General features: G+C 38.0%; 1 protein-coding gene across 3 annotated transcripts; it reads left to right on the top strand.

The window, feature by feature from the left end:
* Positions 1-495: 495 nt before the first annotated feature.
* On the top strand, positions 496-27537 carry LOC130549142 (uncharacterized). 3 transcript variants are annotated; one of them, XM_057326327.1, is made up of 26 exons: positions 496-633; positions 2175-2495; positions 2580-2921; positions 3006-3131; positions 3533-3838; positions 3950-4234; positions 4614-4925; positions 5079-5117; positions 5850-6152; positions 9620-9940; positions 10025-10366; positions 10451-10576; positions 10990-11295; positions 11381-11665; positions 12627-12932; positions 13159-13197; positions 13678-13737; positions 14392-14463; positions 15092-15388; positions 15708-16028; positions 24251-24332; positions 24447-24547; positions 24830-25150; positions 26206-26490; positions 26636-26677; positions 27076-27537. In XM_057326327.1, the coding sequence occupies exons 1-26, from the start codon at positions 570-572 to the stop codon at positions 27195-27197; spliced, it is 5526 nt and encodes a 1841-aa protein (XP_057182310.1). In that variant the 5' UTR covers positions 496-569; the 3' UTR covers positions 27198-27537. The 3 variants fall into 3 exon arrangements, with proteins under 3 accessions (XP_057182310.1, XP_057182308.1, XP_057182309.1); XM_057326325.1 differs by having other exon boundaries at positions 24251-24547; XM_057326326.1 differs by lacking the exon at positions 13678-13737 and having other exon boundaries at positions 24251-24547.
* The last annotated feature ends 194 nt before the right edge of the window (positions 27538-27731 follow it).

Here is a 27731-nt window from a genome sequence, read left to right as displayed (position 1 = left end):
AGATTGGACAATTTCAGCATTATGGATGTGACATTTTCAGTCAAAACTCGAAATATAACGTCTCAGAGAATGTATTTTCTGAACCATGTGTTTATATTTTACTAAACCCCTTATGATAGACTATGTGACATCGCTCTAAAGAGTATTTATTCATGCCTGATTCACACAGGTGTGTAAATTCCTACAGATATCACATCAGTCAAGGCCAATAAGCCAACACAGAAAAACAGTCCGCTCAGAAATAGCTTCAGCAGGGTGCATCACAGGGTGTAATGCCGCTATCTACCAGCAGGGGCCAAGAGTGAGTCACGACACGAATTGTGATAAAGAGAGAACGAAATGAAATAATCACTTGAATGGCTCTGAAAAGACATGACCAAGTGAAAAGTTACAAGGAACTCATGAATATTTATATAATATGCACCGCCCAGTGAAAAAAAAGGGATCCCTATGGAAACATATAAAACCTGCTTAATCTGGTCGGTGCAGTTCAGGAGCTCGAGAGATGCAATGAGCAGTTTTATACATTCTTCTCATCATCATTAAACGCTAGGCTACTTTACATCAACATGAAGAACACTTTTACAAGAAATGTGTTGTTTGTAGTATTTTATCATCTTTTTCATTTGTGCGGTAAGTGCATTGTTTCTGTTTGTCTTCAACACTTTTTCTTTCGGTTTTTCGTCAGTGGCAGCTCATTCAGACTTGGTTTAACACCTTTAAGCCACATAACATTCGCATTATAGCCCTATTCGCACGGGATTAGTATTATCTGGGGATCTCGTGTGATTTAGAAATAGGGGCGGCGCAAGGACGTTTTTCTTGGGGGTTCTAAGGGGGGGCTTAACCGTTTAGAGGGTGGGCTAATTAAATCATTCAATAAATAAATGCCTTAGCTAGACAACGTGCAGTTTTGCCGTTTAAATACTGAACAGCTTCTTAAAAATATTGTTGTAGTACATTAGCCTACACTTCTCCCATCGGTGGACTTAGATTTATAGTTATTGTTCATTAATTAAGACGTTACCTGCTCTTGAGCTGCTCTCGGCGGTAAGATGGAGAGCTTCTCTTCCAGGTCAATGTTTTACTGTAAGTGATGTTTCATTGAGTTCGTTGCTATCCAAAAGTCAGATTTCCTTACACTAATGGCTGGAAGACTTTTAAAATCTGAACAGATTTATTGAACTAGACATCATACACTTGCAGACTTTTTGAAAGTTTCAGATAGAAACACACCAACTGATGAAATCTGCAGACTGGCACAGACTTTCTGCAACAAGTCCAGACTGAACATCTGGGCAAAATCTGATCAAAAGTCTTGTATTGTATTTTAGCTTTAAAGTATTAGAAAAGTTCTGGCTGAGTCTTGAAAACAGATGCCAATCAAACATTATCCAAAAATAATTATTTTTTATTTTTTATTGATTTCGGATGTTATCCGCTTGTTTGTAATTATATTAATAATAAATAAGTAATAATATTTTAAGAAATAAAATATTTATTTAAAATATCAGTGGGACTATTTGTCATTGGGGGGAGGGCTAATATACCCGTCAGCATTGCCAGTCGTTCACCCCAACCTTACCCTACAACTTCATTATTAAACACTTGTTAGCCACTTTTCTATCTTTTTATTTTATTAAGAATAAATGGCTTTATGATCAGATATGTGATGGGAAAAAAGTCGAACAAAGATTCGAACATGTGACAATATGAATCAGACAATTAGACGGACGTATTATTAATGCGAATGCAAAAGACACGTATGCATGCGCACCCCCAACTCACCCCCCGTTGACAGATTCGGTGGAGGGCCGATGCGGGCGTAAAAATGCCAGGGCCGATTTTTCTTCCCAGTCCAGCCCTGGTTTGTATATAGTTGTACTGTGTATAATGATATAAGACCGTACTGACGGCATTTGAGATCCGCGATTGCAAACCGAACAGAAGATCGCCGAGCGCGATCGCGTCTCAAATGTCACGGGAGTTTCCATGAGAAATAACACAAATGAGCCACCAAAATATATTTTAGAATTTAGTCATCATTTTGCAAATCATATCATGACATCTTACTTTTGTGTGTTCAAATGTTTCTTGGTTTTTCACATTCACCCCCCGTAAGAAACGGTCTAATTTAGTTCCCTTGTTATGAATTGTCCCTATTTGTTCTTCAGGTGTGTTTGGTGCTGATGCAGATGAAGTGAAGTCAGTGATGGAGGGAGATTCTGTTACTCTACACACTCATCTTACTCACATACAGAGCTATTCTCTGACATTGTGGAGGTTTGGAGACGAAGGCGTTACCATAGTTCGAATCAACAGAGATAAGATCATATATAGTGATATTCCAGCATTCAGAGACAGAATGGTGCTGGATGATCAGACTGGATCTCTCACCATCACAAACAGCAGACCCAAACACTCTGGACTTTATAAGATAGAGATCAACAACAGCACCGGGACGTCATTGAAGAAATTCCGTCTTACGGTCTATAGTCAGTATTAAACTACAAGTCATGCAATATAATTGACTGTAAAGTTGTGTAGTAATAATTTTTCTTCGTGGATTTTTCTTGTAGATTCTCCGCTTTTGATCGAAGCTGAAAAAGGTGAATTAAAGACGGTGTCGGTGACGGAGGGAGATCCTGCCTCTCTGATGATGGAAGTTGTTGAAATACAGAGATATGATCTGATAGTGTGGAGGTTTGGAGATGACGGCATTCTTATAGTGAAGGGTGACAGAGAAGACAATAAGACCACATTTAGTCATGATGAGACATATGGAGACAGACTGGAGCTGAACTATCAGACCGGATCTCTCACCATCACAGACGCCAGAATCACAGACGCTGGACTTTATAAAGCAAAGATCAGCGGTGACAGAAGAGCCGAATACATGAGAATCATTCTTACTGTCAGTGGTGAGGGCATGACTTCAGCATCATGTAGTGCTTTCACACTTAACAGTGTTTTAGATCAATGAGCGTGTGTGTTTCTCACTCCAGCATCAGGTGTGTCTTCAGGTGGTGTCGCAGGTATAGTTATTGTTGTTCTGATGGCCCTGTCTGGAGCTGTCGGTGTATTTGTGTTTTTCTATCGCCGCAGAACCTCTGAAATAAAAAAACAAAATGGTAAGGATTGGTAAAAATGTTATTCTCTTAAATAGTATAAACTGAACATCTGTCTTAAGATTCACAACTTTTGTGTGTCTGTGCATGCTCTTGTGTTCATGTCTGTATGACGGTAATGTGGTTTCATTCAGTACGGCCATTCAAACATTTACAATTAAATAAGATTAAATTCATATTTCTGATTTGTTTCGTTTTACTTTAGATTGAAGACTGACGAGGAGTTTTTGTACTGAGACTTGAATGCAACTTTACACCATAGCAATATGGATGTTGACAATAAAATTCATCGCAGAAATAAAAACGTTTATTAAACCCGTCTCAATGATCCCAGCTGAATCGGTATACTGAATGTTTAATGTTTAAGTTGAATCTTTGTGTATTTGTTCTGTTTTGTTCTCCAGATGTATTCGTTGATAAGTCAGTGTTAATAAAGCCGGAAGATTCTGTCATTCTAGACACCGGTGTTAAAGAAATACAGAAAGATGATGAGATAACGTGGATGTATGAAGGCGCATCAATAGCTAAAATCAAACAAAATCAAACTGTTGAAAATATGGATGCGAGATTCAGAGGCAAACTGAAGCTGAACCCTCAGAATGGATCTCTCACCATCAAAGACACCAAAACTGAGCTCGCTGGACTCTACAAAGTAAAGATGAGACTTCAAGATCTCCCATCAGCCCAGATAATCAATGTTTCTGCCAGTGGTAAGAACATGTTCAATATAATAACACTGTGAAAATAGAGAAACTTGTACATGAGCATTATGTTGTAATAATAATCTTCACACTTTTCTGTTGGTTTTGTGTGTTTGACAGATAAACTGTCTGTGAATGAAGGAGATTCTTTCACTTTAAGCTCTGGTCACACTGAACTAAGAGACAGTGTCATGACATGGAGGTTAGGAGACAAACATATAGCTACAGTCAATGGAAGTCAGGCATCTGTTTGTGTTGAAGAGAGATTCAGATACAGAGTTCATGTGGACCCTCAAACTGGATCTCTGACCGTCAGAAACAGCAGAACTGAAGATTCTGGACTTTATCAACTACAGATCGGCGGCAGAGAGAAATCAGAAAGGAAATTCACTGTTAGAGTCTGTGGTGAGTAAGCCGAGGTCTTTGAGATCACTGTACAATACAATCAAGTTTAATTGTTAAAACATAGTCTCTACACACTCACTTGCTTAATATGTTAAAGTGATAGTTCATTCCAAAAATGAAAAATCTGTCATCATTTACTCACCCTCTTGTCAAACCTGTGTGACTTTCTCTCCGCTGCAGAACATAAACGAAGATATTTAAAAAATGTTGGTAACTGAACGACGGGTGGTACGCATTTACTTGCATTTGTTTTGTGTCTATACAATAGAAGTAAATGGGTACCAGCCGTCGTTCAGTTACCAACATTTCTAAATAATTGATAATTGTTTCGTTTTTAAATAAACGATCACTTTAATGTCAACATTTCTGTTTCTGACAGAGAAAATTAAGGAGGTGTCAGTGATGGAGGGAGATTCTTTCACTCTTCACACTGGGGATGTTTTCACCCAGAAGCCGGACATGATCAAGTGGGAGTTTAAATACAGTTCTATAGCTGAACTCATTGGAATAAAACCTGTTGTTAGTGCTGTTGATAAAGATGACAGATTCAGAGGCAGACTGGAGCTGGACCATCAGACGGGATCTCTCGCCCTCACAAACAGCAGAACCACAGACTCGGGACTTTACACACTAAGAATCACCCGTGGCGTAACAGAGGACTCAGAATGGAAATTCAGCGTCACTGTCCGGAGTGAGTTGCTCAATTCCTTATTTTTTCTCTTCCCCTAAAATCCAAGAAATCTTTTCACAATTATGCTTCTCAAGCGAACTGGTCTTGTTTAAGGATGTTTAGATATTTTTTACTTGACAAGAAGACAAACATATGTTTATATTGTTAAAACAGGCTGGGCTCCTTGGGAAAAACGTCCAGAGCTGAGAGAAGGTGAGTTTTATTCCTGCTGTTTGACTGAATTCAATCAGTGACTTTCAGTGTTTCCTTAACAGATGATTATGCAATAACCTGTACTGAAATGATTGTGAAAGTGCTGTTTATGTCTCCTAAATGTTACTATCAATTACATTGTTTACATGAAGGCTTTTCAGTCTGATAGACACACATGCACGCACACGCACGCACACACACACACACGCATGTATGTTTTATTATCTCCGTGGGGACAGTCCATAGGCGTAATGAGTTGTATACTGTACAAACTGTATATTTTATCCCCTAACCCAACCCCTATACCTAAAGATCATAGAAAACGTTTTGCATTTTTAGATTTTCAAAAACTATCGTTCTGTACAATTTATAAGCTTTTGTGCCCATGAGGATTTCAATTGTGGTCCCCATAGTGACACGAGTCCCCATGTGTTCGTGTGCATTCAGGTTTAGGTCCCCACTAACATATAAAAACCAATTCCACGCACACACACACGCACACACACAATTCCTGGTCTAGGTTATGATTTCTTGGAGAAACTTAATGATTCGTTTCTTGACCCTTAAAATTGTTACTTTTTAAATAAAACAAGTAGCCTTCTAGTCTTATCTTTTACAATGATGCTTCTCAATTTAATAGATCTTGTTTTAAGGACGTTCAGATATTTTTACTTGCCAAGAACATATATGTTCCCACTCGTTTATTTAAATGTTTATTTCTGTTTCTGACAGGGAAAATGAAAACAGTGTCAGTGGATGAGGGAGATTCTTTAACTCTCAGCACTGGGGATGCTTTCATACAGAGTCCTGATATGATCAAGTGGATGTTTGAAAACATTTGTATTGCTGAATTCACTGGTATACAACGTCCTGCTGCTGATGTTGATAAAGATGACAGATTCTCAGGCAGACTTGAGCTGGACTATAAGGATGCATCTCTCAACATCACAAACATCACAAGCAAAGACTCTGGACTTTATAGACTGAGAACCATAACAGGGGATTCAGAAAGAAAATTCAATGTCACTGTCAGAGGTGAGTATCTCTTTATTGGTTAAAACACCCTTTCACAATAACTTCTACTTCAACAGCAACTTGATGAAAGTCACCGGTGAGTTTTTACTTCCATTATCATACATGAACATGTGAGTTTACTGGACATCTACTCATTGTTCTTGCTAAAATAGTCCTAAAAACTTTTACAACTACTTCTCAGGTTCATCTTGTTTTAAGGATGTTTAGATATTTTTGCTTGACAAGAAGACAAAGGGAAGATTTTGTAGCAGAGCGCTTCAGAAGACTTGAAATATAATGTACTGATACGATACAAATGCACTTGTACACTTTCAATATATATGGAACAGGGAAACTTGAAGGTTTTGTAAGACATCAGTTGAAATTTGTATGGGGTGAATAAATAATCACAGGATTTTTGTTTTTTTATGGAGAACTTGTTCCTTTAAACAGTTTCATTTTCTCTATATGTCGATTTTTCTGTTTCCTAGTGCCTCCTAAAAAAACGAAAGGGAATGATTCAGAGGCGGCACACACACCGACTGAAATACGTCGTTTGTTGCCTGTGTATAATAATAAGGAGCAATTGAGTCTACAAGAACATTTTATACTGAATGTGAATCTGAAACCCTGAATGATGTGAAGTTAAAGTGACTCTGAGATTGTGTGTTCATAAGTACAGTTTAGTCTCGCACAAACAGACTTTGATCATAAAGTTTGGTCCACATTACAGCTTCATCCAAGAACCGCCCATTCACTGACATGTAAACAACCAAGTTTGCTTACTTACACAACATTTACATTCATGTGACAGACCTTCATTGAGCAAAGTGTTCTCCACAAGTGCTTGTACAGAAAATGACAAGTGCCACGTGACTTTGTTATCAGAAATACTGTCAAGTAATGAGAACTAACTAGGGATGTAACGATTCACCGTGAGCCGGTTGAAAATCGGTTGTAATGAGCAACGATTCAAATCGGTTGAGGCTTGAACTGAATCGCGATACATTTTTTGAACAGCAGGGGCCGCTATTTTCACTGCAAATCTAAACGTGGATGCCGATATTTCATAAATGCAAAAAAATCCAAGAAAAGCACAGACAGTATTAGATTGTTTATATTAAAGAGACTTTTTCTATTATTAATTTGTTATAAAATTGCAGTTTAGTTTTGTTATTTGAAATAAAACATTATTTTATCATACAAAGAAACGTGAAGCATTTAAGAAATAATGCAAGGGAAGTTGTTCATTTCTAATTTGTTTCAACTCATTTTTTCAAAATAAATCGTGAGTAAATCGTGACTAAATCGCATCGTGAGATCAGAATCGTGACTCGCATCGCATCGTGAGCTGAGTGAATCGTTACATCCCTAGAACTAACTCTTAAAACAAAGCGGAATCCTTTTGCATGAACTATTGCTCAGAGGGACCACTAGCCCCCTTCGTAAATGAAGAGAAAAAAACACTGATAACAGAAAAAAAAAACATTGATAATTTGTATGATATTGACACATTAACTGGAAATGTACCCGCTTAATTAATTTGTTCACCTTGTTATTTACTTCTTTCTGTCTGATGTTTTCTGCCCTCTAGTGGACGAACAATATTCCAGGTTTTTATTCTTTGTATTCAGCTGCTGTAGTTTTGCCTCAAAGTTCAGTTTTAACTCGTGTAGCCAAATATTGTGTATTGTGAAATTAAACAAACGTTTTCTTGTGAAAATAGCCTGTGTCTGAATCTTTATATATTTTTGATGTGATTGTGTTAATGAAATTATAAGGTTATGTTTTTTTAGAGAACAAACAGAATCTGAATATTAGCGTTTAAATATAGATTTCTTTAGTTGAGATGCCAAGATTATTAGTGATCTTTAATCAAATAGACACAACAACATTCACCATCAGTGTATTCATTAACATACCTTGATCGAACACGATTATTTATGGGTGCAAAAATAATGTTAAAGCAGCATGGAACAGGATTTTGATCATTGCAGAAAGGGTTCGTGTTAAAACCAAAGAGGTCTGGCTCGTATCTTTTCAGTTCATAGTCCACTTTATCCAATGATCTGAAATCAACAAAACAAAACAAAACATGAGGAAACATTACTAGAGAAATACAGATTATTAGTGTCACAAGTTATTGTTTAATTTTTTAGCAAACATGATGCTCAGCTCCAGCTAATCTTATAGTTTCTGTGAGAAGCTCATATCAGAGAAAGCGGTGTTAAATACATCATTTAATCGCCCTCAGATTATTCCAAACCTGTATACATTTCTTTGTTCTGTTAAACACAAAGGAAGATATTTGGAAGAATGTCAGTAACCAAGCAGATCTCGTTTACTCCCATAGTATTTATTTTCCCTACTACACTCTTAGAAATAAAGGTGCTTGAAAAGTTCTTCACAGCAATGCCATTGAAGAACCATTTTTGGTTCCACAAAGAATCATTCAGTCAAAGGTTCTTTAAAGAACCATCTCTTTCCTACTTTTTATAATCTGAAGAAACTTAGAAAGGTTCTTTATGGAACCGAAAGGTTCTTCTATGGCATCGAAGAACCTTTTGAAGCACCTTTTTTTTAGAAGGCATGGGGATGAGATAAAACTTGATCAAGGTAAAAACTTGAGTTCTTCATCTTAAATTGGACATCTGCATGGAATTGCCAGGACTGCAGGTTTTATCAAGACGGATGTACAGACGGACGGTGATGTTTTAGCTTTTCCATTTTTGAGTAAAAATACTGAAAAACAGTCCGCAGAAATAGAAAAATAGCTCGAAAAATATCTTTAGAATTGGAAATAGCTTCTTAGCATCAGCTGAGGGTAAAGTGAGTCATGGGCCATGGCAAGAATTGTGATCAAAAGACAATGAAATGATTGCTAGAGTGCTCTTAATAGAAATGACAACGTGAAAAGTTACAAGGAATTTATATTACATGCACCACCCAGTGAAACTATTCTGGTCGGTGTAGTTCTGGATCGCTGTCGCTTGTGAGATGCAATGAGCAGTTTTATGAATTCTTATCGTCATTAAACGGCTGCTTTACATCAATATGAAGAACACTGTTACTATATACGTGTTGTTTGTATTATTTTATCTTCAATTTCATTTGTGCGGTAAGTGCATTACTTCTGTTTGTCTTTAACACTTTTTGTTTCAGTTTTACCTGAGTGGCAGCTCATTCAGACGTGGTTTAAAATCATACAATGAACATACGAGACAGGCTCAGCAAGCTAAAATTTACATTTTTAATACAATTTTAAATAAAGTCTTAATAAAACGAGGCACCAAAATATATTTTAGAAGTCAGTCATCATTTTGCAAATCATATCATGCATCTTTCGTGTGTTCAAATGTTTCTCCAGTGTTCATAAACCTTACAATTTGGCATGTGAAGTCTTAATATGTTTTTCTCATTCCTCATCTGTAAAAAGAAACGGTCTAATTTATTTCCCTTGTTATGAATTGTCCCTTTTTGTTCTTCAGGTGTGTTTGGTGCTGATGCAGATGAAGTGAAGTCAGTGATGGATGGAGATTCTGTTACTCTACACACTCATCTTACTCACATACAGAGCTATTCTCTGACATTGTGGAGGTTTGGAGACGAAGGCGTTACCATAGCTCGAATCAACAGAGATAAGATCATATATAGTGATATTCCAGCATTCAGAGACAGAATGGTGCTGGATGATCAGACTGGATCTCTCACCATCACAAACAGCAGACCCAAACACTCTGGACTTTATAAGATTGAGTTCAACAACAGCACCGGGACGTCATTGAAGAAATTCCGTCTTACGGTCTATAGTCAGTATTAAACTACAAGTCATGCAATATAATTGACTGTAAAGTTTTGTAGTTATAATTTTTCTTCGTGGATTTTTCTTGTAGATTCTCCGCTTTTGATCGAAGCTGAAAAAGGTGAATTAAAGACGGTGTCGGTGACGGAGGGAGATCCTGCCTCTCTGATGATGGAAGTTGTTGAAATACAGAGATATGATCTGATAGTGTGGAGGTTTGGAGATGACGGCATTCTTATAGTGAAGGGTGACAGAGAAGACAATAAGACCACATTTAGTCATGATGAGACATATGGAGACAGACTGGAGCTGAACTATCAGACCGGATCTCTCACCATCACAGACGCCAGAATCACAGACGCTGGACTTTATAAAGCAAAGATCAGCGGTGACAGAAGAGCCGAATACATGAGAATCATTCTTACTGTCAGTGGTGAGGGCATGACTTCAGCATCATGTAGTGCTTTCACACTTAACAGTGTTTTAGATCAATGAGCGTGTGTGTTTCTCACTCCAGCATCAGGTGTGTCTTCAGGTGGTGTCGCAGGTATAGTTATTGTTGTTCTGATGGCCCTGTCTGGAGCTGTCGGTGTATTTGTGTTTTTCTATCGCCGCAGAACCTCTGAAATAAAAAAACAAAATGGTAAGGATTGGTAAAAATGTTATTCTCTTAAATAGTATAAACTGAACATCTGTCTTAAGATTCACAACACATGTTTTTGTGTGTCTGTGCTTTTGTGTATGCGTGTGTTCATGTTTGTATGACTGTGATGTGGTTTCATTCAGTACGGCCATTCAAACATTTACAATTAAATAAGATTAAATTCATATTTCTGATTTGTTTCGTTTTACTTTAGATTGAAGACTGACGAGGAGTTTTTGTACTGAGACTTGAATGCAACTTTACACCATAGCAATATGGATGTTGACAATAAAATTCATCGCAGAAATAAAAACGTTTATTAAACCCGTCTCAATGATCCCAGCTGAATCGGTATACTGAATGTTTAATGTTTAAGTTGAATCTTTGTGTATTTGTTCTGTTTTGTTCTCCAGATGTATTCGTTGATAAGTCAGTGTTAATAAAGCCGGAAGATTCTGTCATTCTAGACACCGGTGTTAAAGAAATACATGAAAAAGATGAGATAACGTGGATGTATGAAGGCGCATCAATAGCTAAAATGAGGGGAGATCAAACTGTTGAAAATATGGATGCGAGATTCAGAGGCAAACTGAAGCTGAACCCTCAGAATGGATCTCTCACCATCAAAGACACCAAAACTGAGCTCGCTGGACTCTACAAAGTAAAGATGAGACTTCAAGATCTCCCATCAGCCCAGATAATCAATGTTTCTGCCAGTGGTAAGAACATGTTCAATATAACAACACTGTGAAAATAGAGAAACTTGATATATAAGTAATCTTTTGTGTGTCTGTATTGTCTCAGATAAACTGTCTGTGAATGAAGGAGATTCTTTCACTTTAAGCTCTGGTCACACTGAACTAAGAGACAGTGTCATGACATGGAGGTTAGGAGACAAACATATAGCTACAGTCAATGGAAGTCAGGCATCTGTTTGTGTTGAAGAGAGATTCAAAGACAGAGTTCATGTGGACCCTCAAACTGGATCTCTGACCGTCAGAAACAGCAGAACTGAAGACTCTGGACTTTATCAACTACAGATCGGAGGCAGAGAGAAATCAGAAAGGAAATTCACAGTTAGAGTCCGTGGTGAGTAAGCCGAGGTCTTTGAGATCACAATACATTCAAGTTTACATTGTCCCACTGCATTGGATTTGATTATCACTTAAAACTCATCTTTAAGCATTGAAATAGCATATGAAAAAGTTTTTCCTAGGATAATTCAAATGACTTAATGTAACTGTATATGTGGATTCATGAATATGCTAATTAGTCCCCGCCTCCATTCAATCAGGTGAGCTTGGACCATTGATTATAGGTACATTATAGATGGGTGCCGAGTCTATGCAGTCTCTACATATCTATGGCTCAAATCTGCTAAAAAACTGCAGTTTACCAAGGACAGTTGTAAAAATGCAGTTTGAAACTACCTCTGATTTCAACATCATAACCCAGTAACCAATCACATTAACAGATGTGAGCCATAGAGGATGCTGCAAAGACTCGGCACTGAAACGAATGCTGCTGTGTCAGCTCTGCTTCTGCGACACAAGCACGCGCTGCTCACACATCGCATGAGACATCTATGTGCCTATAATCAATGGTCCGTGCCAGGGGTGGACTGGAAGTAAAAAGTGGGCCTGGACTTCATCTGCAGGAGCGGCCCACAAAACACAGCTCGCAACATAACATAACACAACAACACACTGATGCTGCATAAACCATTCTATAGCACTATATTTCACAAATGTAAATATTTTTTAAAAGTCAATATAATATTAAACCAGGCCAGTATAGTCTAAGCAACAAATAGAAATCTAATTATATTGATTATATGAATAAAATAGATTTTCATCACTATTTTTAACTGATAGCATTAAGGGCATGGGCAGAAAATCTGTTGTACGTCCCATGAACCGGTCTGTGAAATGAGACAGTGAAATAAACTTATTTCAAAAAGTGTTGTACATGATCCTCGTCGTAGCTGCACCTCTATTGTTTACCTGTCAACTCTCACAACTTTTAAAGTCAACATTTCTGTTTCTGACAGAGAAAATTAAAAAGGTGTCAGCGAATGAGGCAGCTTCTTTAACTCTCCACACTGAGGTTGCCTTCACAAGGAGGCCTGATATGATCAAGTGGATGTTTGGAGACATTTGTATAGCTGGATATGTTGGAAAAAGTCCTGCTCATGATGTTAATAATGATAGATTTAAAAACAGACTGGAGATGGACCCTGCGACTGGATCTCTCACCATCGCAAACACCAAAACCACAGACTCTGGGCGTTACACACTGATGATCAGCCCTGACTTAACAGGGGATTCACAAAGGAAATTCTTTGTCACTGTCAGAGGTGAGTAGCTCAAATCCAAGAAAGAAAACTCTGTTTATTGGTTAAAAACACCCTTTCACAATAACTTCTACTTTAACAGTGGCTTGACAACTACTTACTTTATTACCCCATAAAAACGTAAAATATTTTAATATATTTCACAACTATGCATCTCATTTTGGTTTAAGGTTGTTTATATATTTTTACGTGGCAAGAAGACAATTTTATGTTTATGTTGTTAAAACAGGCCGGCCTCTTTGGAAAAAATGTCCACAGCTGAGAGAAGGTGAGATTTATTCCTGCTGTTGGCCTGAACATGATTCAACCCGTGACTAGGATTCAACACGTTCGGTGCTTTCTGAACAGTTATTTATCCAACAACCTGTACTCAGAAAATGACATTTATATGTCCTCAAAATGGTACAATCTGACTCTAAAAGTTGTTCACAATATATTCACACATTCACACACATATGGTTTCCGTGTTTTATGGGGACATTCCTTTGACTTCCATTGAATTTATATCAGGCTTATGTACTCCAATACCTAATCCTAATAATCATACAAACCTTTCTGCATTTTTTTATTTCCAAGAAATATAATTCTGAATGATTTAACAGCTGTTTTCCCTCATGGGGACCTGAAAAATGTCCCCACAATGTCCAAATCTACTGGTATTACTATCTTTGTGAGGACATTAGGCCCCCACACAGTGATGGCACACACACACACACACTTCTATGATCCTATGTGTGTTTTCTTTCAGATGAGTCAGATAAACTTCCAATGAATCAAGAGTCACACATCGGAACGCAAAAGCAGACAGGTTTTACCACATTTCTGTTGCATTTTGACCTGATAGATTGTCTAACTGGATGGTCAGAATTAGGAAGACAAATTTCAAATTCAAGTTATGATTTTCTGGTGAAAGTTAATGATGCGTGTCTTGATAAGTGATCACTGTCACTCTAATGAAAGTTAAACGATTCAAACCTCACTCGCTGACATATGACATCCCTAGTGAACTGAGATGCTTGTGTTGCCATGTTTCAATTGCAGCATATTTTATATGCTCAAAGTGTGTGACATACAATAGCTGTGTGTGAGGAACTTTGGCAATCGTTCATTCTGATTCAAAAATGTGTTTACGTTCATTAAATATATTACAAATAGAACTTTGGGGTGAGCTCACAGCTGGGGTTGCCAGATTCACTTAACAAAACCAATGGCCATTCGAAAGGATCAGAAAACTATCTCAAAATACCTTGCGTACTCAAATATGAACATTTCATGAACAACATTCTTTCACGGGAAAAAACAGCCCACGACAACCCTTTGAAAACAGCCCCACTGCCCAAGTACTTTAAAAGTACTGCACACGACGTCTAACGTCACACTTCACACATCTCTGGATCAGTATCACACGCATTTGAACTTATGAACTTTTAACTTCTATGATCCTTTCTCTCTTTTCTTTCAGAAACTACAGTAAATGCACAAGATGAGTCAGAGCCAGAAGTGACTCCAGACTCACTCAGCAGCGAGCAGACAGGTTAGACCACATTTCTGTGCCAGTCCATCAACTTGTTGTTTATATATAGTATGTCTATACATGACAGAGACAGTGGTATGAAGTTGCTGTCTGAGATCTAAGTCAACATGCCAAACTTGCGGCACTATTTGGAGTTGCTCCGGAGGAGTCATGGCTGCCTACCCGCATCGATGTATAGAATCCTTGCCTCTTTTAGCACATAGAGCCATTTCGCTAAAGTGGAAAGATCACCATCCACCCTCACACACTCAATGGATTAGAGAAATGACGTCCTGTCTCTACCTCGAAAAGATTAGCTACTCATTAAGAGGATCGGGAAAACAGTTCTTTAAGACGTGACACCCTTTCGTTGAATATATGTTGACCATTGTGAATAACACCCTATTACTGACTGTCATAGAAGTTTTTTTTATATTTTCCTTGATGCATTTTAGATACTCATTTTTTTCTCTGAATGCATGTAGCTATACATGTAACTTGCTTTACATCTCATTTGAGGTCAATATATGCCTTATATTTAATATATTCTAATATATTTTCCCACAGAAGATCTAATCTCATTCACGACTGTGAATATTCTGTTTTTTGGCCGCTCAATTGTGTCTGTATTGTTTTATGTGTTTGACAGATAAACTGTCTGTGAAGAAGGGAGATTCTTTCACTTTAAGCTCTGGTCACACTGAACTAAGTGACAGTGTCATGACATGGAGGTTAGGAGACAAACATATAGCTACAGTCAATGGAAGTCAGGCATCTGTTTTTGATGAAGAGAGATTCAAAGACAGAGTTCACGTGGATCCTCAAACTGGATCTCTGACCGTCAGAAACAGCAGAACTGAAGACTCTGGACTTTATCGACTACAGATCGGCGGCGGTGACTACAGCACAGAGAAATCAGAAAGGAAAATCATCGTTAATGTATGTGGTAAGTAAGCCGAGGTCTTAGAGATCACTATTTTCCTCCTTTAAATAATGTTTATAAATTTTGACATGAAGACATATCACTGTAAAAAATTATTAGTTGTTTTGTTGGTTCAACCTTGTTGGTTTTCTTAAATTTTTGAGTTAATTCAACTTAAAGATATTAGTTAACTTCAATGAATTTCACGCTCAACTTGTTGAGTTTACTCAGGCAACCAGATAACTTCTTTTTTTAAGTTGAACCAACAAAAACAACTACAAATTGTTTACAGTGATTGGAATGAATTGGATTACATTAATGTCAGCATTTCTGTTTCTGACAGAGAAAATGAACACGGTGGCAGTGATGGAGGGAGATTCTTTCACTCTCCATATTGAGGATATACAGCGGGCTGATACGATCAAGTGGATGTTTAAAAAGTTTAAGAAAACCACTTGTATAGCTGAAAACGTTGGAAATACGCCTGCTGCTGCTCTTGATGTTGATAAAGATGACAGATTCAGAGGCAGACTGGAGCTGGACCGTAAGACTGGATCTCTCACCATCACAGACACCAGAAAGACAGATTCTGGACGTTACACACTGATGATAAATCCTCCCATAAATGGGAATTCAGAATGGAAATTCAGTGTTACTCTCAATGGTAAGTAGCTCAATTTCAAAGTAAGCAAACTCTCTTTGCTGGTAAAAAAAAAACAACCTTTAACAGGTTATGATTTCATGGAAAAACTCAAAGATTTTTGTCTTGGCGACTAATCACTCTAATGAGAGTTAAACATACCATACAAACATATTTACCGAGATAGCCCTACTGAACCGATGTGATGATGTTGCTGTAAGATTATGCCATTTTTTCATATTTTCGGACCAAAGGGAAGTATACTTGAAGTCATTTTTATTAGGTATACTTAAAGATTTCATTTACCAAAGCCCTGACGTCAGGGCTGGACTGGGAAGAAAAATCAGCCCTGGCACTTTTTGGGCCGCATCCGGCCCTTCATCTAATCTGTCGACGTGGGGGGGGGGATGTGCATGCATGCATACGTGTCTTTTGCATTCGCGTTGTGTGCATTCGCATTTATAATACGTCCGTCTAAGAGGCCAACGCCTCCGTTATGGCACCATACGTTAGAGGCAAACGCGTCCGTTACGGCCCCATACGTTAGCGGCCCACGGCTCTTTTCTGGCCCTTTACGTTAGCGGCCCACCGGGAAAACGCCCGGTACGCCAGATGGCCAGTCCGCCCCTGCCTGACGTGCTTCCGAGCAGATTAATTAACTCTTAACACACCACCAGAAAATCATTTAAGCCACTAAGATGATTGTGATTTATAGCAGAAATGATCTTGTTGTGTGCGAAGGCTTTTAGACTTTAGACATAAATGAGATCCGTTGTTTAATCATATTCTGCGTTTCAGAGTGGTCATTGCTTAGTCAAACTAAATATAGTCAAAAATCTTGATTAAAACAAATTAAATTCACTTACTTTAAGCATATCAGTTCCACGCAGTTTTTATTTACTTGAAACTATTCCATCCCAAATGACTTGTTACGATAGGAAAAGTATTTAATAGACTATAATCAAAATAATTACTTAGAAGTATACCTAAGCCATACAAAAGCCGTGTTTGAGGAACACGATAAATCAAATTTTAATCATTTATTTTGCCGCAGAAGATTAAATCTCATTCACGACTGTGAATATTCTGTTTTATAAACTTATTTCAAAAAGTGTTGTACATGATCCTCGTCGTAGCTGCACCTCTATTGTTTACCTGTCAACTCTCACAACTTTTAAAGTCAACATTTCTGTTTCTGACAGAGAAAATTAAAAAGGTGTCAGCGAATGAGGCAGCTTCTTTAACTCTCCACACTGAGGTTGCCTTCACAATGAGGCCTGATATGATCAAGTGGATGTTTGGAGACATTTGTATAGCTGGATATGTTGGAAAAAGTCCTGCTCATGATGTTAATAATGATAGATTTAAAAACAGACTGGAGATGGACCCTGCGACTGGATCTCTCACCATCGCAAACACCAAAACCACAGACTCTGGGCGTTACACACTGATGATCAGCCCTGACTTAACAGGGGATTCACAAAGGAAATTCTTTGTCACTGTCAGAGGTGAGTAGCTCAAATCCAAGAAAGAAAACTCTGTTTATTGGTTAAAAACACCCTTTCACAATAACTTCTACTTTAACAGTGGCTTGACAACTACTTACTTTATTACCCCATAAAAACGTAAAATATTTTAATATATTTCACAACTATGCATCTCATTTTGGTTTAAGGTTGTTTATATATTTTTACGTGGCAAGAAGACAATTTTATGTTTATGTTGTTAAAACAGGCCGGCCTCTTTGGAAAAAATGTCCACAGCTGAGAGAAGGTGAGATTTATTCCTGCTGTTGGCCTGAACATGATTCAACCCGTGACTAGGATTCAACACGTTCGGTGCTTTCTGAACAGTTATTTATCCAACAACCTGTACTCAGAAAATGACATTTATATGTCCTCAAAATGGTACAATCTGACTCTAAAAGTTGTTCACAATATATTCACACATTCACACACATATGGTTTCCGTGTTTTATGGGGACATTCCTTTGACTTCCATTGAATTTATATCAGGCTTATGTACTCCAATACCTAATCCTAATAATCATACAAACCTTTCTGCATTTTTTTATTTCCAAGAAATATAATTCTGAATGATTTAACAGCTGTTTTCCCTCATGGGGACCTGAAAAATGTCCCCACAATGTCCAAATCTACTGGTATTACTATCTTTGTGAGGACATTAGGCCCCCACACAGTGATGGCACACACACACACACACTTCTATGATCCTATGTGTGTTTTCTTTCAGATGAGTCAGATAAACTTCCAATGAATCAAGAGTCACACATCGGAATGCAAAAGCAGACAGGTTTTACCACATTTCTGTTGCATTTTGACCTGATAGATTGTCTAACTGGATGGTCAGAATTAGGAAGACAAATTTCAAATTCAAGTTATGATTTTCTGGTGAAAGTTAATGATGCGTGTCTTGATAAGTGATCACTGTCACTCTAATGAAAGTTAAACGATTCAAACCTCACTCGCTGACATATGACATCCCTAGTGAACTGAGATGCTTGTGTTGCCATGTTTCAATTGCAGCATATTTTATATGCTCAAAGTTTGTGACATACAATAGCTGTGTGTGAGGAACTTTGGCAATCGTTCATTCTGATTCAAAAATGTGTTTACGTTCATTAAATATATTACAAATAGAACTTTGGTGTGAGCTCACAGCTGGGGTTGCCAGATTCACTTAACAAAACCAATGGCCATTCGAAAGGATCAGAAAACTATCTCAAAATACCTTGCGTACTCAAATATGAACATTTCATGAACAACATTCTTTCACGGGAAAAAACAGCCCACGACAACCCTTTGAAAACAGCCCCACTGCCCAAGTACTTTAAAAGTACTGCACACGACGTCTAACGTCACACTTCACACATCTCTGGATCAGTATCACACGCATTTGAACTTATGAACTTTTAACTTCTATGATCCTTTCTCTCTTTTCTTTCAGAATCTACAGTAAATGCACAAGATGAGTCAGAGCCAGAAGTGACTCCAGACTCACTCAGCAGCGAGCAGACAGGTTAGACCACATTTCTGTGCCAGTCCATCAACTTGTTGTTTATATATAGTATGTCTATACATGACAGAGACAGTGGTATGAAGTTGCTGTCTGAGATCTAAGTCAACATGCCAAACTTGCGGCACTATTTGGAGCAATATAATTGACTGTAAAGTTGTGTAGTAATAATTTTTCTTCGTGGATTTTTCTTGTAGATTCTCCGCTTTTGATCGAAGCTGAAAAAGGTGAATTAAAGACGGTGTCGGTGACGGAGGGAGATCCTGCCTCTCTGATGATGGAAGATGTTGAAATACAGAGATATGATCTGATAGTGTGGAGGTTTGGAGATGACGGCATTCTTATAGTGAAGGGTGACAGAGAAGACAATAAGACCACATTTAGTCATGATGAGACATATGGAGACAGACTGGAGCTGAACTATCAGACCGGATCTCTCACCATCACAGACGCCAGAATCACAGACGCTGGACTTTATAAAGCAAAGATCAGCGGTGACAGAAGAGCCGAATACATGAGAATCATTCTTACTGTCAGTGGTGAGGGCATGACTTCAGCATCATGTAGTGCTTTCACACTTAACAGTGTTTAAGATCAATGAGCGTGTGTGTTTCTCACTCCAGCATCAGGTGTGTCTTCAGGTGGTGTCGCAGGTATAGTTATTGTTGTTCTGATGGCCCTGTCTGGAGCTGTCGGTGTATTTGTGTTTTTCTATCGCCGCAGAACCTCTGAAATAAAAAAACAAAATGGTAAGGATTGGTAAAAATGTTATTCTCTTAAATAGTATAAACTGAACATCTGTCTTAAGATTCACAACTTTTGTGTGTCTGTGCATGCTCTTGTGTTCATGTCTGTATGACGGTAATGTGGTTTCATTCAGTACGTCCACTCGAACATCAAAACCATTTACAAATAAACACGATTAAATGAATATTTCTGATATTAGACTTCTACTTTAGACTGATGAAGAGTTTTTGTTCTAAGCTTATGAAAAGAAGTTTATTAGACCCGTCTCAATGATCCCAGCTGAATCGGTGTCGAACGTGCATGGTATTTTTATGTTTAAGTTGAATCTTTGTGTATTTGTTCCCGTTTTGGTCTCCAGATGTATTCGTTGATAAGTCAGTGTCAGTGAAGATGGGAGATTCTGTCATTCTAGACACCGGTGTTAAAGAAATACAGAAAGATGATGAGATAACGTGGATGTATGAAGGCGCATCAATAGCTAAAATCAAACAAAATCAAACTGTTGAAAATATGGATGCGAGATTCAGAGGCAAACTGAAGCTGAACCCTCAGAATGGATCTCTCACCATCAAAGACACCAAAACTGAGCTCGCTGGACTCTACAAAGTAAAGATGAGACTTCAAGATCTCCCATCAGCCCAGATAATCAATGTTTCTGCCAGTGGTAAGAACATGTTCAATATAACAACACTGTGAAAATAGAGAAACTTGATATATAAGTAATCTTTTGTGTGTCTGTATTGTCTCAGATAAACTGTCTGTGAATGAAGGAGATTCTTTCACTTTAAGCTCTGGTCACACTGAACTAAGAGACAGTGTCATGACATGGAGGTTAGGAGACAAACATATAGCTACAGTCAATGGAAGTCAGGCATCTGTTTGTGTTGAAGAGAGATTCAAAGACAGAGTTCATGTGGACCCTCAAACTGGATCTCTGACCGTCAGAAACAGCAGAACTGAAGACTCTGGACTTTATCAACTACAGATCGGAGGCAGAGAGAAATCAGAAAGGAAATTCACAGTTAGAGTCCGTGGTGAGTAAGCCGAGGTCTTTGAGATCACAATACATTCAAGTTTACATTGTCCCACTGCATTGGATTTGATTATCACTTAAAACTCATCTTTAAGCATTGAAATAGCATATGAAAAAGTTTTTCCTAGGATAATTCAAATGACTTAATGTAACTGTATATGTGGATTCATGAATATGCTAATTAGTCCCCGCCTCCATTCAATCAGGTGAGCTTGGACCATTGATTATAGGTACATTATAGATGGGTGCCGAGTCTATGCAGTCTCTACATATCTATGGCTCAAATCTGCTAAAAAACTGCAGTTTACCAAGGACAGTTGTAAAAATGCAGTTTGAAACTACCTCTGATTTCAACATCATAACCCAGTAACCAATCACATTAACAGATTTGAGCCATAGAGGATGCTGCAAAGACTCGGCACTGAAACGATTGCTGCTGTTTCAGCTCTGCTTCTGCGACACAAGCACGCGCTGCTCACACATCGCATGAGACATCTATGTGCCTATAACCAATGGACCGTGCCAGGGGTGGACTAGAAGTAAAAAGTGGGCCTGGACTTCTTCTGCAGGAGCGGCCCACAAAACACAGCTCGCAACATAACATAACACAACAACACACTGATGCTGCATAAACCATTCTATAGCACTATATTTCACAAATGTAAATATTTTTTAAAAGTCAATATACTATTAAACAGTAAAGGCCAGTATAGTCTAAGCAACAAATAGAAATCTAATTATATTGATTATATGAATAAAATAGATTTTCATCACTATTTTTAACTGATAGCATTAAGGGCATGGGCAGAAAATCTGTTGTACGTCCCATGAACCGGTCTGTGAAATGAGACAGTGAAATAAACTTATTTCAAAAAGTGTTGTACATGATCCTCGTCGTAGCTGCACCTCTATTGTTTACCTGTCAACTCTCACAACTTTTAAAGTCAACATTTCTGTTTCTGACAGAGAAAATTAAAAAGGTGTCAGCGAATGAGGCAGCTTCTTTAACTCTCCACACTGAGGTTGCCTTCACAAGGAGGCCTGATATGATCAAGTGGATGTTTGGAGACATTTGTATAGCTGGATATGTTGGAAAAAGTCCTGCTCATGATGTTAATAATGATAGATTTAAAAACAGACTGGAGATGGACCCTGCGACTGGATCTCTCACCATCGCAAACACCAAAACCACAGACTCTGGGCGTTACACACTGATGATCAGCCCTGACTTAACAGGGGATTCACAAAGGAAATTCTTTGTCACTGTCAGAGGTGAGTAGCTCAAATCCAAGAAAGAAAACTCTGTTTATTGGTTAAAAACACCCTTTCACAATAACTTCTACTTTAACAGTGGCTTGACAACTACTTACTTTATTACCCCATAAAAACGTAAAATATTTTAATATATTTCACAACTATGCATCTCATTTTGGTTTAAGGTTGTTTATATATTTTTACGTGGCAAGAAGACAATTTTATGTTTATGTTGTTAAAACAGGCCGGCCTCTTTGGAAAAAATGTCCACAGCTGAGAGAAGGTGAGATTTATTCCTGCTGTTGGCCTGAACATGATTCAACCCGTGACTAGGATTCAACACGTTCGGTGCTTTCTGAACAGTTATTTATCCAACAACCTGTACTCAGAAAATGACATTTATATGTCCTCAAAATGGTACAATCTGACTCTAAAAGTTGTTCACAATATATTCACACATTCACACACATATGGTTTCCGTGTTTTATGGGGACATTCCTTTGACTTCCATTGAATTTATATCAGGCTTATGTACTCCAATACCTAATCCTAATAATCATACAAACCTTTCTGCATTTTTTTATTTCCAAGAAATATAATTCTGAATGATTTAACAGCTGTTTTCCCTCATGGGGACCTGAAAAATGTCCCCACAATGTCCAAATCTACTGGTATTACTATCTTTGTGAGGACATTAGGCCCCCACACAGTGATGGCACACACACACACACACTTCTATGATCCTATGTGTGTTTTCTTTCAGATGAGTCAGATAAACTTCCAATGAATCAAGAGTCACACATCGGAATGCAAAAGCAGACAGGTTTTACCACATTTCTGTTGCATTTTGACCTGATAGATTGTCTAACTGGATGGTCAGAATTAGGAAGACAAATTTCAAATTCAAGTTATGATTTTCTGGTGAAAGTTAATGATGCGTGTCTTGATAAGTGATCACTGTCACTCTAATGAAAGTTAAACGATTCAAACCTCACTCGCTGACATATGACATCCCTAGTGAACTGAGATGCTTGTGTTGCCATGTTTCAATTGCAGCATATTTTATATGCTCAAAGTTTGTGACATACAATAGCTGTGTGTGAGGAACTTTGGCAATCGTTCATTCTGATTCAAAAATGTGTTTACGTTCATTAAATATATTACAAATAGAACTTTGGTGTGAGCTCACAGCTGGGGTTGCCAGATTCACTTAACAAAACCAATGGCCATTCGAAAGGATCAGAAAACTATCTCAAAATACCTTGCGTACTCAAATATGAACATTTCATGAACAACATTCTTTCACGGGAAAAAACAGCCCACGACAACCCTTTGAAAACAGCCCCACTGCCCAAGTACTTTAAAAGTACTGCACACGACGTCTAACGTCACACTTCACACATCTCTGGATCAGTATCACACGCATTTGAACTTATGAACTTTTAACTTCTATGATCCTTTCTCTCTTTTCTTTCAGAAACTACAGTAAATGCACAAGATGAGTCAGAGCCAGAAGTGACTCCAGACTCACTCAGCAGCGAGCAGACAGGTTAGACCACATTTCTGTGCCAGTCCATCAACTTGTTGTTTATATATAGTATGTCTATACATGACAGAGACAGTGGTATGAAGTTGCTGTCTGAGATCTAAGTCAACATGCCAAACTTGCGGCACTATTTGGAGTTGCTCCGGAGGAGTCATGGCTGCCTACCCGCATCGATGTATAGAATCCTTGCCTCTTTTAGCACATAGAGCCATTTCGCTAAAGTGGAAAGATCACCATCCACCCTCACACACTCAATGGATTAGAGAAATGACGTCCTGTCTCTACCTCGAAAAGATTAGCTACTCATTAAGAGGATCGGGAAAACAGTTCTTTAAGACGTGACACCCTTTCGTTGAATATATGTTGACCATTGTGAATAACACCCTATTACTGACTGTCATAGAAGTTTTTTTTATATTTTCCTTGATGCATTTTAGATACTCATTTTTTTCTCTGAATGCATGTAGCTATACATGTAACTTGCTTTACATCTCATTTGAGGTCAATATATGCCTTATATTTAATATATTCTAATATATTTTCCCACAGAAGATCTAATCTCATTCACGACTGTGAATATTCTGTTTTTGGCCGCTCAATTGTGTCTGTATTGTTTTATGTGTTTGACAGATAAACTGTCTGTGAAGAAGGGAGATTCTTTCACTTTAAGCTCTGGTCACACTGAACTAAGAGACAGTGTCATGACATGGAGGTTAGGAGACAAACATATAGCTACAATCAATGGAAGTCAGGCATCTGTTTTTGATGAAGAGAGATTCAAAGACAGAGTTCATGTGGACCCTCAAACTGGATCTCTGACCGTCAGAAACAGCAGAACTGAAGACTCTGGACTTTATCGACTACAGATCGGCGGCGGTGACTACAGCACAGAGAAATCAGAAAGGAAAATCATCGTTAATGTATGTGGTAAGTAAGCCGAGGTCTTAGAGATCACTATACATTTTCCTCCTTTAAAGTTGTTTTGTTGGTTCAACCTTGTTGGTTATCTTAAATTTTTGAGTTAATTCAACTTAAAGACATTAGTTAACGTCAATGAATTTCACGCTCAACTTGTTGAGTAAACTCATAATTTTAAGGCAACCAGGTAACTTCTTTTTTTAAGTTGAACCAACAAAAACAACTACAAATTGTTTACAGTGATTGGAATGAATTGGATTACATTAATGTCAGCATTTCTGTTTCTGACAGAGAAAATGAACACGGTGGCAGTGATGGAGGGAGATTCTTTCACTCTCCATATTGAGGATATACAGCGGGCTGATACGATCAAGTGGATGTTTAAAAAGTTTAAGAAAACCACTTGTATAGCTGAAAACGTTGGAAATACGCCTGCTGCTGCTCTTGATGTTGATAAAGATGACAGATTCAGAGGCAGACTGGAGCTGGACCGTAAGACTGGATCTCTCACCATCACAGACACCAGAAAGACAGATTCTGGACGTTACACACTGATGATAAATCCTCCCATAAATGGGAATTCAGAATGGAAATTCAGTGTTACTCTCAATGGTAAGTAGCTCAATTTCAAAGTAAGCAAACTCTCTTTGCTGGTAAAAAAAAACAACAACCTTTAACAGGTTATGATTTCATGGAAAAACTCAAAGATTTTTGTCTTGGCGACTAATCACTCTAATGAGAGTTAAACATACCATACAAACATATTTACCGAGATAGCCCTACTGAACCGATGTGATGAGGTTGCTGTAAGATTATGCCATTTTTTCATATTTTCGGACCAAAGGGAAGTATACTTGAAGTCATTTTTATTAGGTATACTTAAAGATTTCATTTACCAAAGCCCTGACGTCAGGGCTGGACTGGGAAGAAAAATCAGCCCTGGCACTTTTTGGGCCGCATCCGGCCCTTCATCTAATCTGTCGACGTGGGGGGGGGGATGTGCATGCATGCATACGTGTCTTTTGCATTCGCGTTGTGTGCATTCGCATTTATAATACGTCCGTCTAAGAGGCCAACGCCTCCGTTACGGCACCATACGTTAGCGGCCCACGGCTCTTTTCTGGCCCTTTACGTTAGCGGCCAGATGGCCAGTCCGCCCCTGCCTGACGTGCTTCCGAGCAGATTAATTAACTCTTAACACACCACCAGAAAATCATTTAAGCCACTAAGATGATTGTGATTTATAGCAGAAATGATCTTGTTGTGTGCGAAGGCTTTTAGACTTTAGACATAAATGAGATCCGTTGTTTAATCATATTCTGCGTTTCAGAGTGGTCATTGCTTAGTCAAACTAAATATAGTCAAAAATCTTGATTAAAACAAATTAAATTCACTTACTTTAAGCATATCAGTTCCACGCAGTTTTTATTTACTTGAAACTATTCCATCCCAAATGACTTGTTACGATAGGAAAAGTATTTAATAGACTATAATCAAAATAATTACTTAGAAGTATACCTAAGCCATACAAAAGCCGTGTTTGAGGAACACGATAAATCAAATTTTAATCATTTATTTTGCCGCAGAAGATTAAATCTCATTCACGACTGTGAATATTCTGTTTTTGGCCGCTCAATTGTGTCTGTATTGTTTTATGTGTTTGACAGATAAACTGTCTGTGAAGAAGGGAGATTCTTTCACTTTAAGCTCTGGTCACACTGAACTAAGAGACAGTGTCATGACATGGAGGTTAGGAGACAAACATATAGCTACAGTCAATGGAAGTCAGGCATCTGTTTGTGTTGAAGAGAGATTCAAAGACAGAGTTCACGTGGATCCTCAAACTGGATCTCTGACCGTCAGAAACAGCAGAACTGAAGATTCTGGACTTTATCAACTACAGATCAGCGCCAGAGAGAAATCAGAAAGGAAATTCACTGTTACTGTCCGTGGTGAGTAAGCCGAGGTCTTTGAGATCACTGTACATTGAAATTGTTCAAACATAAGGTTCTAATACAACTATTGTGCTCATTTAGCTTCCCATACAATTGTAAATTTTGACATTAAGACAAACATATGTGTGATTCGTTAAAACAGACCGCCGGATTCTTAGGAAAAAAAATCCAAAGCCGAGAAAAGGTAAGATTTATTCCTGTTGTCTGGCTCACAACAGTGAATATTCAGTTATTTGGGTGCTCAAGGCGCCTTTGACATCACTTACATCAAACACCATCCGTTCTCTCACGTCTTGTGACCGATTGCAGTGTAACACATTTGAATGCACAATGCAAATAAGAGATTTGAGAGCTGTAGAAAAGGCTTCAGAAAATGTGAACGTGAACTAAAAGATGCAAGTACAATGCCTTTCATTTGCACACTTTCAAGATATATGGAACAGGGAACGTTGAAGATTTTGTAAGACATCAGTTGTGGTTGTGGCTGAATACATATTTCCAGGATTTAAACTGTTGGATGAACCGTTCCTTCAAGCACTGTTTCCTTTTCTCTTTTAACATATGCCGCTTTCTGTTTCTTAGCACCTTCGACAGAAAACCAAGGGAATGATTCAGACTCGACACACACAGAAGATCCTTCAGACAGAGATGCTTTGTTGGTGAAAAAGGCTGCTGATGTTCCAAATGATCAAGAGGATATATGAGTCTACAAGAATGTATATGATGTGCAGTATATAAACATCACTGATATTTTATATATTTTAATGAGAAGAATATAGAAAATGCAAGGAGTATATTCAAATGTAAGCAATCGAAATTGTGCATTTTATCTTTACACTGAATGTGAATGCATGCAGCATCAGTACAGATAATCTGCGGTTCGGTCTTCTTGTTGTCTGATCTTTTCTGCCCTCTAGTGGACAAACAATATTGCAGGTTTTCATTCTTCGGATACAGCTGTGTGTAGTTTTGCCTCAAAGTTCCGTGTCAACTCATGTAGCCTAACCAAATATTGTGTATTGTGAAATTAAATAAAAGTTGTCTTGTGGAAATAGCCTGTGGCTGTATATTTGTCTTTTTTATTTGATTGTGTTAATGAAATTATGAGGTATGAAGATTTTTTTAGATAACAAACAGAATCTGAACATATGAGTGTTAATATTGTTGTTTAAATATATTTCTTTAGTTGAGATGGCAAGATTATTAGTGATCTTTAATGAAATAGAAACGCATGTTTC

This window comes from Triplophysa rosa, linkage group LG25, assembly GCF_024868665.1.
Source record: "Triplophysa rosa linkage group LG25, Trosa_1v2, whole genome shotgun sequence".
NCBI classification, from domain to species: domain Eukaryota; kingdom Metazoa; phylum Chordata; class Actinopteri; order Cypriniformes; family Nemacheilidae; genus Triplophysa; species Triplophysa rosa.
This window is presented reverse-complemented; position numbering and strand designations above follow the sequence as displayed.

Excerpts from the sequence above, each read along its gene's own strand:
- LOC130549142 (XM_057326325.1), top strand. The coding sequence starts at position 570 with ATGAAGAACACTTTTACAAGAAATGTGTTGTTTGTAGTATTTTATCAT. Across the intron at positions 14,464-15,091 it reads ACTCAGCAGCGAGCAGACAG|ATAAACTGTCTGTGAAGAAG; the intron begins GTTAGACCACAT and ends TGTGTTTGACAG. Across the intron at positions 16,029-24,250 it reads ATTCAGTGTTACTCTCAATG|ATAAACTGTCTGTGAAGAAG; the intron begins GTAAGTAGCTCA and ends TGTGTTTGACAG.